At 43.7% G+C, this 13,452-nt stretch overlaps 1 protein-coding gene across 2 annotated transcripts in view; it reads left to right on the forward strand.

The window, feature by feature from the left end:
* The window catches only part of GOSR1 (golgi SNAP receptor complex member 1), a 274,923-nt gene that overhangs the window by 118,851 nt on the left and 142,620 nt on the right, over positions 1-13,452 (forward strand). For both annotated transcript variants that reach the window (XM_069226270.1, XM_069226271.1), the window contains exons 5-6: positions 1,433-1,524; positions 10,695-10,769. In XM_069226270.1, the coding sequence (XP_069082371.1) occupies positions 1,433-1,524; positions 10,695-10,769 (167 nt within the window). The remainder of the gene's footprint in view (positions 1-1,432; positions 1,525-10,694; positions 10,770-13,452) is intronic.

Consider the following 13,452-nt stretch of genomic DNA (forward strand, 5'->3'; position numbering starts at 1 on the left):
CGCCTGGTGCAGTATTAGTAGGCTGTCCCCTCTATGGACACCCTCGAGTGATGTGGTAAGCAACTGTGATCATTGATAAGGATAAGAGGCCAATAGCAGATGAGGTAGTCAAAATGCAACTCACTGCTAATTCTTTCAGACCAAAACAAGGTAGTCTGTCTTACTTGCATATTGTAAATATTCATGTGGCTGGTACATCTATGCGTTTGGCATCCAAATCACAGAATCCGGGCGCATGTGGCCAAGCTTTAATCCCACCATTAAACTGAAGTAAAGACGTAGGATCGTTGGATTTTGGGTTGGATTTGTACGGAGGAGAGGGGTGCAGCCAGGCATGTGGTGCAGCCAGGCATGTGGTTTACTATGGGATTGATGCCTCCAAGTCGGTTAATTTTTGCATTCATGTGATACAGTGATAGCAGTGGATCCAGTTTCCGAGTTACAGCTGTGTTAGGAGTATGGTGTAGATAAGCTCTCTTCATGTTTCCTCCTGTTGAGAGCATGGTATGTTCTTTAGGACTCCCACTGCATAGAGCTTTGGCACCTGTCCTAAGGCACATGCTATCTGCACCATCGTAAAGCTATATCTATTGTTTAAAAAACAATGCATCCTATTGGGGAAACGACTATAAGATTAGTTTAGTTGGTATTTTTTTTAAAAACAGTCTCCCTCCTCCACCACCCCCGGCCAATTACAAGGTATCCACTGGGCTGACTGACGGAAACCTCCAAAATCTGAGTGTGCCAGCATTGTCCTCGGCTCCTCATGGACCAGAGACCAACACCGTTGCACATAGGGTCCTCCCAGTCCAAAGAGTCGCACAGAGGGTGCTGGGCAGGGGTGCTTCTGCACTGCCCACAACATGGTCGTGTGCAGTGCAGCACTCCCCCAGCCCCCACTGTGGCCCCCAGCACTGGCTTTCCACCATTCTTTTCACGGCCGTATCGCTGCCATGAACAGGCTGGTGGAAACTGGACTTGTGATCATCACGGTGGCGCAGAACTCAGCGCCACCATGGCGGACCATGACTCCGACCGTTGCCACCCCGCCAGTAACCATGTTCCTGGTGGTGGCGGCAGTCCCCTGGCTGTCCGACCGCCTGGTAGTAATTTGGTAGTCCGACCGCCTCTGTGAGTCTGGCGGTCTGCGGACTGCCAGACTCGTAATGAGCCCCTTTATATTTTTGGTACATTGTATGCTTAAACATGCTTTTAAATCATGTTTTTTCACGACAGCATGTTTAAAAACATTTTTTTAGTCGGTGCTTAAAATTCAAGCCACACCTATTGGGTTATCTCCGTGACTACTCCAGGCTGGTACAAACCATCTCGACCTTTGTTCTCTCCATGAAAAAAGTGGGACTATTTTTTTTTGGATTGCCTATAGTAAAATAAATGTGTGACATAAATATGTTTTACTTTATCTCCTCAGGACTACACACATGAATTCCACAAAACAAAAGCCAATTTTCTTGCGGTACGGGAGCGCGAAGATCTCCTGGGTTCGGTGCGGAAAGATATAGAGTAAGTAAGCAATTATAACAGTTAAGAGGATAGTCTGGTCAAGCTTCTGAAGGAAGATTTGGGAATGTAACTAGACTTATTGGTTCCTTAGTATATCATATTAATATGCCCACATGCTGGTAGATTCAGGCTGAAAGAGCTTGTGTCCCTCTGGCAAAAGTGGGCTGTAGTTACTATATGCATGAAAGGTTCCATTTTGTGTTATGCACAATAAACTTTGCGTTGACGAGAAGCACATGTAGGGACCAGGTACGCAAAACTGTTTCTGTGAATCATATTATTTCCAGTAATGGGGCAGTGCTAATTCGTCAGTAGTGTTAATTCTGCTCCGAGATATTTAATCTGTTAGAAAAAAATGACCATGCCATTGTGCCAGACAATATAGTGTGGCTTATTTGATTTGGGTTGTATTTATATATCAAATAATTATTTTCTGCGACTGTGCTTGATGCTGAAACCGATGCGGGTCACATCAGTCCCCAGACAGAATGCTGAATTTGTGATGTTCTGTCGCCATGCATAATGGTGGATCTGTGCTGGTCAGTTCAGACAACGGTAAACGTAATTGCTATCCTGTTATGACTCCGTTCTCACCCTTCAGTGAATGGATGACCCCCACACTTTCGAAACAGGATACCTTTTAATTGCTTCTAACTTAGTCCTAATTTTAGCCCTCCCATTGTAATCATCACGTTGAAACACACATACTGCATCCTACTGGGTAATACTAGAATAATTCCCAAAGCTCTTTTGTGTGTCCGTAAAGTTCCTTCTTAACAGTTGTGCCCAAACCACTGCCCCCATCACTCTGAGCCCTTTTTTGGCTGTTTTAGGTAGTTTACGCTTAGGGGTTAAAAACTTATTTTCCACAAAAGGTATCCATGCCAAATTTGTGTCCCTTTTTCCAACATCCTGGGGATTCTAAAGGTATCCAAGGTTTGTGGATTCAACTGGAGGATATTGGGAAAATAGTCAAAATACAGCAAAATTATGAAGTTTTTTTTTTTTTTTTTAAAGGAAAGAAGTACTCTGAATAAGTGGCTGGTTCTTTCCCTAAAAGTGGCATCCACGAAAGGTTTGCTGGGCTAAAGTTACCGTCATCCCAGCTTTGAGGAACATACAGAGCTGAATCAAAAAACCTAATAATGTACCACAGTTTTGACATTTTTCAGTGAGGTAGCCTTTTTTCCCTATTTTGTGTGCTCTCAACCTGCTTCCAATTTGTCATGGGAACAAGTGTGAAACCCTGGGGTGATCCAGGAAAGCTATAGATTTTTGAAAAGTAGACAAAATTCCAAATTCAGCATGGCATCATGTGTAGATCTCTCAAGGTTTTTTCAACGACAATACTGTTGAAATAAAGAATTATTGAAAATGAATAGGAAAAAATGGCCAGTTGTGACATTTTCATGTTATTGTCACGATGGCCAATTTACTAAAACAATATTCCATTATGTCCACTAGACCCTTCTGGTTGCGGACATATATAGGGTTTGTAGGTTCTCCATGAACCCAAGGTACCCAGAGCCAACAACTGAGCTGCACCGTACAATGGTTTTTCATTGATTACCGAGTATAGACCATTTCATATGGTGAAATATGTAGAATGAAATATGGGTATCAAGGAAACCAATGTATTTCTGAAATGGTTACAAAACTTGGAGTTTAGGAGCATTGGTTATTTGTTATCTCTGAATTTGTGGGTACCCGTACTTGTGTATGATTTAGAGGGTAATGTCTTCTTTCTTGCACCCTTGCTTACCCTTGAAAGGCACAAATAAAGCCAAACCCAATTGTTAATAACAAATGTTCTACTGTTCTATGCTCTCACAAGTCTTCAGATAAAAATGGTACCTCACTTGTGTGGGTAGGCCTAGTGCCCGCAACAGGAAGCATTTTAAAACACAACATGGAAGCATTGCATTTTTGCACTAAAAACTGACCTTTTTTTTGTTGCAAAGTGGGTAGAAGTAGATTTTGGCACTAGCTCGGAAAGCACCTAGGGAAACCTAGCAGACCTGTACATTTTTTAAAAACTAGGTATATAGGGGTATCCAGGGTGGGCTAACTTGCATGGCTCTCACCAGGTTCTTTTTCCCCAGAATCCCTTGCAAACTTTAAACGTTGACAACAAAAAAACACATTTTCCTCATATTTCTGTGATGTAAACTTTCAAAATGAGCAGGAATCTACAAAATTCCTACATCCCAGCATTCTCCCACTTGTCCCGATAAAAATGCTACATCACTTGTTTGGCTGGGGTGAGTGCACTCGGCAGGCATCAAGCCAAGGTCAATAGGAATCTCGGTGAGCAACTCACATTGACCCTTGTTTGATTTGTGTCTTTCGAGGAAACTAGGCCAAGTCACTCAGATGGGGTAGAACTTCTATCAAGACAAGTGTGGTAACACTGATTGGTAGGGATTTTGTGGATACTTGCTGATTCCGGACATCCATGGCACAGAAATGCAAGGAAAATGTGCAAATTTAGGTAACGTTTGTGCGTTGAAGGGCATTGTGGGTAAGAAATCTTTGTAGGATCCATACGAAGCATACCGCCTTGGACTCCCCCATATGTTTAGTTTTCAGAAATGTCTGGGTTTGGTAATTTTCCCCAGTTGGCAGCTGACCCAAGGCCAAAAAGTGCAGCCATTCAACATAGAAGTATTGTGATATTGGGACTTAGTCCAACTCCGCTACTCATATGTATTTTAAAAAAAAGAGCATCCAAAATCAATATTTCCCTTCTTGCCAAAAAGCAAGTCCCGGGGGGGGGCAGGCAAAAAGACTGTTGGGGGTCATAAGTGGAGGTGGAGGCGGAGGCTAGGCCCGATGTGTGTGTCTAGTGGGCTTGTGCAACTTGTTGCCATAGCAAACTCGTTTGCTCTCAATACACTGCCTGAACAGCAACCACCCTTTCTACAGATCAAGGACTCATTGATGGCCAAATTCTTTCCAGAAGTATAAATCGCTGGAAACCTGGCAGACAAATGTTCCACGATGGGCTGAATTTTGAACAACCTGTCATGGTCTGGATCAGGGTCTTCAAACTGGGGGGCTGGCCCCACTAGGGGGGCCTCAAGTGATCCCATGGGGGGAGCCAGGCCAAAAGAAGTATTATGCAGATAATAGTGCTTTGTTTTAAGTAGAAACATGTTTATTGCATTTTTAAAAAGGTAACAGAACTTAACTGCAATGTTTAAATAAGTCTAGGCATATTTAAACACTGCCAACTTAATAGAATAATTATGAAAAATCCTGAGGGGGGAAGCCCGATGATTAATTTTTTCCCACTTGGGGGGGGTGCGGCAATAAAAAGTTTGAAAACCACTGGTCTAGATGGTCTCAGGCAATGCAGCAGAATTGTCATTGAAATGCAGCAAACTCTGCAATAGCAAAAAAAGATCTATGCTCATGTACAGTGCGAAGATGGGTGTTACCCAAACTGTGTGATGAGACCAGTAGGACTGTAAGGTTGGTTTCTGCACTAACCCTTTTCTGATCGTAAGGCCCAAAAATATCTCCAGCTCCTCAAGTGAAGTGGGAGTTCACTGGTGTGCCATAGAATGAGATCCTAGATTGCCTCCGTGCTCCCTCAGAAATTGTTTGGCACACAAATCTGTTTGTTGCACAATTTGCTCAAGGAAGTCAACATACAAAAAGAGAGAGAAGTTGTCAGTTGGCAAAATATTGGCTGTATTGACTTTATATCCAGCATCACCAGTGAAGGGCGGAATTTGAGGCTGAACTAAATTAGTGAGCTGCCAAAAGAATACTTCGTCTGTGCTTGCTGTTGCATGTGCTTGCTCCCCGAGTTGATCTAATCTCCTATGGTTGATCTGCTACACAGACTGTCATCAGCAGAATCGCTGGAAGATAAGTCATCGGATGGAACTCTGCTGCCTGTAAAATCACCAAATGCTGCTCCATTTTCCTCTCCATCAGGTGGTGTCTCAGTATCTGCTGTCTCAGTCTCTGATCCTGCCTCAGAGCTGTCTTGCATAACCGGAGTTAGGGCCTAGGCAGCAGTAATCCACAGAGATGACATCTCTGCTGACTGGCAAAAACCTTCCTTCTGAAACTCTATCCTACGTAAAAGGCAGAATTATTGTTCTAAAACAGTTGACGCCCAACCGCACGTGCCGTAGCCAACATGTTTAACAAAAAACTGACCCTACTCAGAAAAACCTTCTGGCCCCCTCTCGTGGTCCCTAACCTGCAGCCACCCTGCCAAGTATGGCACTTTTCTCCTTGCTTCTAGACCTTTCATGCAGCCTCACATCAGAAAAAAGGCTGACTTACTAGACTTTGGAACACCTGTGACAACAAATTCCACAGATATCCCTTTATCATGATACACCTGATCACAATGTCATGATGTTGCTATAACCTGTAATATTTTTGTGTGTGTGAATTTCCCTTATCTTTTTTCTCGGACTTTGAACACACTCACTAACTGCTAGGCTCTCCCTCCCTTGTCTTACAGTGAAAACATAATCGTGTAGCGCAAAGCACAACCACTTCAATTTGAGGTTCCCGTTTTTATACAGTATTTTCACCCCTTGCTTTCCTTTACGGTTATTTTGGAATTGTAACTTGTATTTCTGTTTCATTAGACGATAGGTTGCGCATGCATGTGAAGCCATTTGGCATGCTGTGCCATCGGATGTGCACACACCGCACAATTGTCAAGCTTATACCCTTTGCCAATTCTGCTCTTTTTTTTTACTGACACTTGGAAGTGAGTGCAGGCAAAAGTATCTGAAAAATGAATGATACAGAGAATAAGCTTTGGCAAAGCCAATATGTCTGAGCTTAACTAAAGAATGCATGCAGTATTAGCATGTTAGAGTCAGACATGCAGGGGAGAGCCAGCAGGAGTAGACAGATAACTATAATTGTGAAGTAATACCTTATACAGTATAAAGGAAGAGCTCGGGTGAAAGAGGACAGATACACCTAAAGAGTCAGTAGCATTACATATGAGATGAATACTCCACGGCAGTGGTTCCCAATCTTTTGACTTCTGTGGACCCCCACTTTATCATTCCTGGAACCAGGGGACCCCCCACTGAATCATAATTTGAGTCAGGGGACCCCCCCACTGAGTCATTACTGAAAGCTGGGGTCCTAATCTGTTAATAATATTTAATTTTCTAAGCAGTTGCGCACCCCCAGAGGAGGCTTCGCAGACCCCCAGGATTCCCCAGACCACAGATTGTGAACCACTGCTCCACAGGGCTGACCCTTGATATGATGGATATAGTCTCAAGCCACTGGTTAAAGAAACAGCCCACTTTGTATTTATTGTTAGCCGTATGTCTGTAGGATAGCTGTACTTTCAAAATCCAGACTAAAAAAGAATTGGCAAAGCCAGTAGGTTTCGCCTGTAGAAGAGCTATTGGCTTTGGCAATGTGTTTTTCCATGTTGTACACTAATGTGGCTGCTGTTCAACATGACTAAAAGTTAGCGACATGGAGTGTTAGAGTTTAGTGGGAGAGTAGAGTGTTGTAGAGTTCATTTGTTGGAATGTCGTAAAGTGGCATAGGAGGAGTAGAGTTTAGTATAGGAGAGTACAGTTCAGTGATTCAGTAGCAGAGTGTCGTGGAGTTGGATGGAACAGGGTGGCCTGGGTTGGAATGGATTGAAGTAGTGGGTTGGAGTGGATTGAGATAGTGGGTTGGAGTGGATTGAGATAGTGGGTTGGAGTGGATTGAGATAGTGGGTTGGAGTGGATTGAGATAGTGGGTTGGAGTGGATTGAGATAGTGGGTTGGAGTGGATTGAGATAGTGGGTTGGAGTGGATTGAGACAGTGGGGTGGAGTGGATTGAGACAGTGGGGTGGAGTGGATTGAGACAGTGGGGTGGAGTGGATTGAGACAGTGGGGTGGAGTGGATTGAGACAGTGGGGTGGAGTGGATTGAGACAGTGGGGTGGAGTGGATTGAGACAGTGGGGTGGAGTGGATTGAGACAGTGGGGTGGAGTGGATTGAGACAGTGGGGTGGATTGGATTGGGTTAGAGTGGGGTGGGTGGTTTGGATTGGAGTGATGGGGCTGGGGTAGGGTGGACTGGATTGGGGTGCGGTTGGGTGGATTGATTGGACTGGGTGGGGTGGATTAGATTGGACTGGAGCGAGGTGGACTTGGGTGGGTGGGGTGGATTGGATTGGAGTGGTGCGGGCTGTATGGATTGGAGTGGGGCAGTCTGGATGGATTGGAGTTGGGCAGTCTGGATGGAAGGTGGAATGAACTGGGGCGGGTAGGAGGGTGGGTTGGATTGGGATAAAGTAGGTGGGTTAGAGTAGAGTGTGGTGGATTGAGGTGTGGTGGGCTGCAGTGGGATGGATTTAATTGGGTGTTGGATTGGGGTGCATTGAATTGAGGTGGAGTGGATTGGAGTGCGGTGGGGTGGGGTGGATTGGAGTGGACTGAACTGGGATGAGGTGGATTTGATTGGGGTGGGGTTAATTCTAGTGTGGTTGAGTGAATTGGAGTGTGGCGGAGTGGATTGGAATGTGGCGGAGTGGGATGGATTTCACTGGGGTAGGCTAGATGGATTGACTGTAGTGTGGTGGACTGAATTAGGCTGGAGTGGGGCGGATTGGGCTAGGGTGAGGTGGATTGGGGTACGGTGGAGTGGATTGGGGTAGAGTGAGGTGGAGTGGATTGAATTGGGGTGGGGTGAGCTTGAGGGGGTGAATTGGATTGGGGTGGAGTGGATTGGATTAGGTTTGGTTTGGTTGAATTGTATTGGATTGGAGTGGGGTGATTGGATTGGATTGGAGTGGGATTGATTGGATTGGAGGTTGGAGTGTCTTAGCGGGGGTGGGTTGCACCGGAGTATTCAGAAGGCAGCTCAAGACCTGGCTCTTCGAGCACTGACCCCCCCCCTCCAGCGCCTTGAGACCCTTTATGGGTGAGTAGCGCGCTTTATAAATGCGATTGATTGATTGATTGAGTATGGTGTGGGTTGGATTGAATCAGAGTGGGGTGGATTGGAGTGGATTGAGGTTGGTGGATTGGAGTGGGGCAGATTGGAGTGGGGCAGATTGTTTTGGATGGGAGTGGGGCAGATTGGAGTGGGGCAGATTGGAGTGGTGCGGATTGTTTTGGATTGTGGTGAGGCAGCTTGGAGTGTGGCAGATTGTTTTGGTTTGGGGTGCATCAGATTACATTGGAGCAGATTGCTTTGGATTGGGGCAGATTGGAGTGAGACATATTATTTTGGAACATGAGTGCAAAGTGAGTGAAGACGACTTGGAAAAATAAAAGAAAGTTAGCTTTAAAAATAACATTTTGCAATTTTGTTTGTCCTGCCGGACAAGGTTTTGCCAGTCACAAGTCTTCTGTTTCCAGGGCACTAGAAGTTAAAAACAACAAAATAGTACCTCGGTCACATTGGGAGCAGCAAATGGGCACTAATTAGGTTGAATCAATCAGTGCTTGATCCCTGCTTCACACAAAGGAACGGAAATTATGCCAGACCTGCCTTGACAAATTTCAAGACTGTAAAGTAGAGTGCCACACAGACCATCAAATGGTGAACGACAGTCGGGCTCCAAGCACTTTACTTTACACAACAGAATCTCGCAAGTGAGATGCATGTGCTAGTGCATGCACTCATAGTCTCAACCTTAAAAAGGGTAGCTTCCTTTTCTCTAGTATCCATTTTGTCATATGCTTTTGCCTGCTTTCACTTACTAGGGGTGTGGGACCAATAGATCCTCATATATTCCATTTGAGGCAGAAACACACTCCCAAGTTACCAATAAAAAAAAAACAATGGGACAAGAATGCTCCTGTGGGCTGATTCAAGATGTGAGTAAAAGTGTCTCAAGCCAATAGCCGAAGGTTCTGGAGCAAAAGAAGTCACTGACAACCCCTCCACCACCAGAACCAACTTCCACTGATGCATGACAAGTGTCGCTGACTGGATGAAGAACAACTGCCTGCAGCTGAACACAGTACAAGATGGAAGTACTGATCTTTGGCAACAGCAGCAACACATGGAAAGACTCCTGGTGGCCATCAGAACTAGGACAAGCACCCATTCCCTCTGACCACGCTGGAATCCTCTGAATCATCACTGACAAACTCACATGAGATCACAGATCGGCGCTATCTCTTCCGCCTGCTTCTTCACTTGCACATGCTACGTAAGATCTTCAAGTGGCTACCACTACACATGAGACGCCCCATGACACAGGCCCTCATCACCAGCTGACTGGACTATGGCAACGTCCTGTACGTAGGAATTGCCGCACACCTCCTACAGAGACTTCAGACCATACAGAATGCTGCAGCCAGACTCATCCTGGGCCTTCCCCAACAAACCCACATCACACCCCACTTCAGGCAACTCCACTGGCTTCCCGTACAGAAGAGATGTTGATTCAAGCTGATGACCCATGCACACAAGGCTCTACACACCCAAGGACCCATGTACATTAACCACTGACTGAACTTCCACCAACCATCTCAAAGACTACACTCTTCCTCCCTTTCACTTGCCCATATTCCCTGCATCTACCGAAGCAGAAGTGGAGGACGCTCCTTCTCTCACATAGCAGCAAAAATGTGAAACAGCCCCACCTCTGGACCATCACCTCACTTCTGGAATTCCGAATGGCTTTCAAGACCTGGCTGTTCGAATAAGCCTCCGGGACCTGCAAGTGCCTGGATACCCTATCGTTAGTTAGTTGTGCTTTATAAATCCTGATTGATTGACTGATTGAATGGCTAGAGGAGGCTAAAAAACAAACACGCTCTATTACCACTACATTTATTTACTGAATTCACTGCACCCTTAAATGGGTTTGTGAATTCAGATTTAACTCTGTGTGGATGTATGTATTTCTCATTTATTGTCTACAATGGTAAACTCATTTCTTAGCCTGTCGTCACAAAAGCTACTGTGCGGTGACTGTAACATTGTCTAAGTGGCTTCAAAAATCAAATCAATATAAAATGATGTTGAATTCCTCTTCATTTCACTGATTGAGGAGTAGCAAAAACTACAGCGTTGCAGGAGAGTTTTGATTCTCTTAACTGTCCATATTGAAGTATGACTCAGTTCGCTTTTTTTTGCTTGAAATTTGCTACTTTTAGCACCAGGTCTTGTAGTCCACACTGCAGTGAGTTAATGAATGTTTGTTTCAAACCCTTTAGATCCTATAAAAGCGGTTCAGGTGTGAACAACAGAAGGACGGAACTATTTTTGAAAGAACATGAGCACCTTCGAAAGTAGGTTCAAGTCAGTTTTTCTCATTAATGGCTTATAAAGTATGTAAACTGTCGCTTTATTAAATATGCACTGACTGTGGAAAGTTGTGAAAAAATATTATTTACATGTACATTGCATGTGTACTCTTAAATGTGGAATTCAAACTTTTTTATCGAATGTCTTGATGAAAAGTTTTAGAGGAAGTTCATCTTACATTCACTGTTACTGTTTCTGAACTAGTGGTTTGGCCTGGTAGTTTCCATTGGTATTTCAGTAGCAGTTAGAGCTTCTGTACTTAATATCCACCGCAAAGCAAATACTTAGGTGTATTATGTTCTGGCGAGGTACACGGTTCGCACATTTATTATCTAGTATTCTTGTATGAAGTTTCGGCATTTCTTGAAAGTTTGATCTCACACAGTAACTGCTCTAAACCGTAGGTCTAAGTACGACTGAAGATGTTCAAGTCTGTCCAGTAGACTTAGTTATTGAGTGCGTCTCTTCTGTTAGCATGTGTGAAACTGGTATTTAAAGCATAGCTTGAGGTATATATATATATATATACACACACACACATATATATATATGGCATCTGCTGTTTCATCATTTGGTATCGAGAGTCTCGTTTGTCTTTGGACCCCGTTGAGTCTAGGGCCAGCTTGCACTGTCTGGAGGAGAGTGCTCGTGAAAGATCTCTACTTTATCATTAACCTTCAGTTGAAACTTGAAAGAGTTTTCTTTTGCTGATCGCATGTAGCCTTGAATTCCTTTAAAATAATGTTTGCAAACCAGTTACTTATTATAAATTGACTCTCATGAATAAACATGTAATTCGTATACACGATGCCATGCAAGTTTCACATGTTGAGCGAGAGCCTTAGTCTGCTGTTTCCATTGCATGTGGCGAACCCTTGTTCGTATCAGTGATCCTGAGGGCTTCTCTAAAATGTCTTTGCTCATCGTGTGGTTACTTCCACCTCTCTGCTAGCATATCTATAATTCCTGCATGCAGTGTTGGAGCCATGATCCTTAACACTGAGATTGCAGCTTGCATTTTCATTAGACGCAGATGATGTTTGAAGATATTTTGCAATTTGTTGCTATAATTATACGTTTCACAGAATAGTGGATTTAGCACCCACTTGCAAGCCCATACGTGCAAATACTTGTTTTTCTAGACCAGCACATATGCAGTGCTAAGCAGATATGTTTGGTTATAATTTTTCATTATGGTGTTTTATTTCTTTTGTTGTTACTGTCAAACCCTCGTGTTTTAGTAGTATTGTTACTTTGCTTCACGTTTTGTTTTTTTCTGTTTCGTTTTTTTTTTAAAACACTTGTTTTGTTCCCCCTCCTGTGTGTCACAGTATCTATTAAATACTGAAGATCTGTTATACTTTTGTACTATATTGTTCCTTTCACAGTTTCTTAACATTGGTTATTCAGTGTTTCATTTAACCAGAATGCAGCAACACTGTTGTTTAAAGTGAAAGAGGTACTAGCTGGTTTGCTACTTCAGGCTTCAGGCTCAGTTCACAAATACATATGTGTAGTATATGTTCACATGTGAACCAAAAATGATTTGCGGGTACATTGGGGGAAAGGAGTGGATATATATATATATATATATAGATATATTTAAAGGTTATGTCACTTTAATACGCGTAGAAAGGTGTCTTTAAGGTTTAGGAATCTAGCATTAAGGGTTAGAAAGGGTTTTAGGGTTTAAAGGCACATAGAGTTAAGGTGGTAGTTTTTTTTTAGGGTTCATGGAAGGGTAGTTTTAGGGAGATGTAATATCAGTATTGGATAGTGGGCAGATGTAAAGTTATAAGAGGCAACTAGCTTCCCTTTTGGATGCGGGTCATAGCAAGGGGAACATCTACAGAAATGCCTTTTTTGCAGTTGGGGTGCCCACTGTGGTGGCTGACTGTTGGGCTGAATGATATGCCGCCTGGTCATTTTGCTCGGGAACAAGGAAACTGGAACTGAGGTAATGAGATCACCACTAAGTCATTGAGGCACGGCTCACTAGACCGTTTTTCTTTCGCTGTGGACTCTGCCAAAGTTGGAGAGGTAGTTACAGTCGCATTTGCGAGAATGCATTTGTGTACTTCTAAATTCGGATTATTAATGCAGACTAAGGTGTGCGCGTTGCTCATGTTGAAAGGTTTCTGTTTAGTAAGCACATTGACTTGTTTGGACGAGTTCCAAAGCCTTTAGCTCTAGCCGTGTTCACGAGTTGGGCGCATGGGGGCAGCCTCTACACAAATGTTGGTTGAGGAGGCCTTTTATTCTCTCTAAAGGCTGTGAATCTTGCAGAGAATTGCTTCTCGCAGAAATGAAAGAATCTCCAGTGTCTGCTAAATGCTTTGTTTGTAGTAGGATGGTAAGATTGTGCCTCCGTGGTACTCCAGCTCCTCCTGGAATGTTCCTGCTTGCAGAAAAGAAAACTATTTTCCTCAGCACATTTCTAAAATGAGAACAATCCCCTCCAGCCTAGATCTCAAGAAATGCACCATCAATACTAAATGCATATGATTGTCTCTAGTGTCGGGGCAGTAGGAAGAGAAATAAAGCGAGTGGTGTTGTGACCTCCAGCCTTACCACATGGTTTAGAAGAAGGCGCTCTAATGTGTCCATTTTTCACCCGGCCAAACCTATAGAGTTTTTGGTTCTGTGTAGTTCGACGAACCCCTTTTT

This window comes from Pleurodeles waltl, chromosome 3_1 (assembly GCF_031143425.1).
Source record: "Pleurodeles waltl isolate 20211129_DDA chromosome 3_1, aPleWal1.hap1.20221129, whole genome shotgun sequence".
In the NCBI taxonomy this organism is placed as follows: Eukaryota; Metazoa; Chordata; class Amphibia; order Caudata; family Salamandridae; genus Pleurodeles; species Pleurodeles waltl.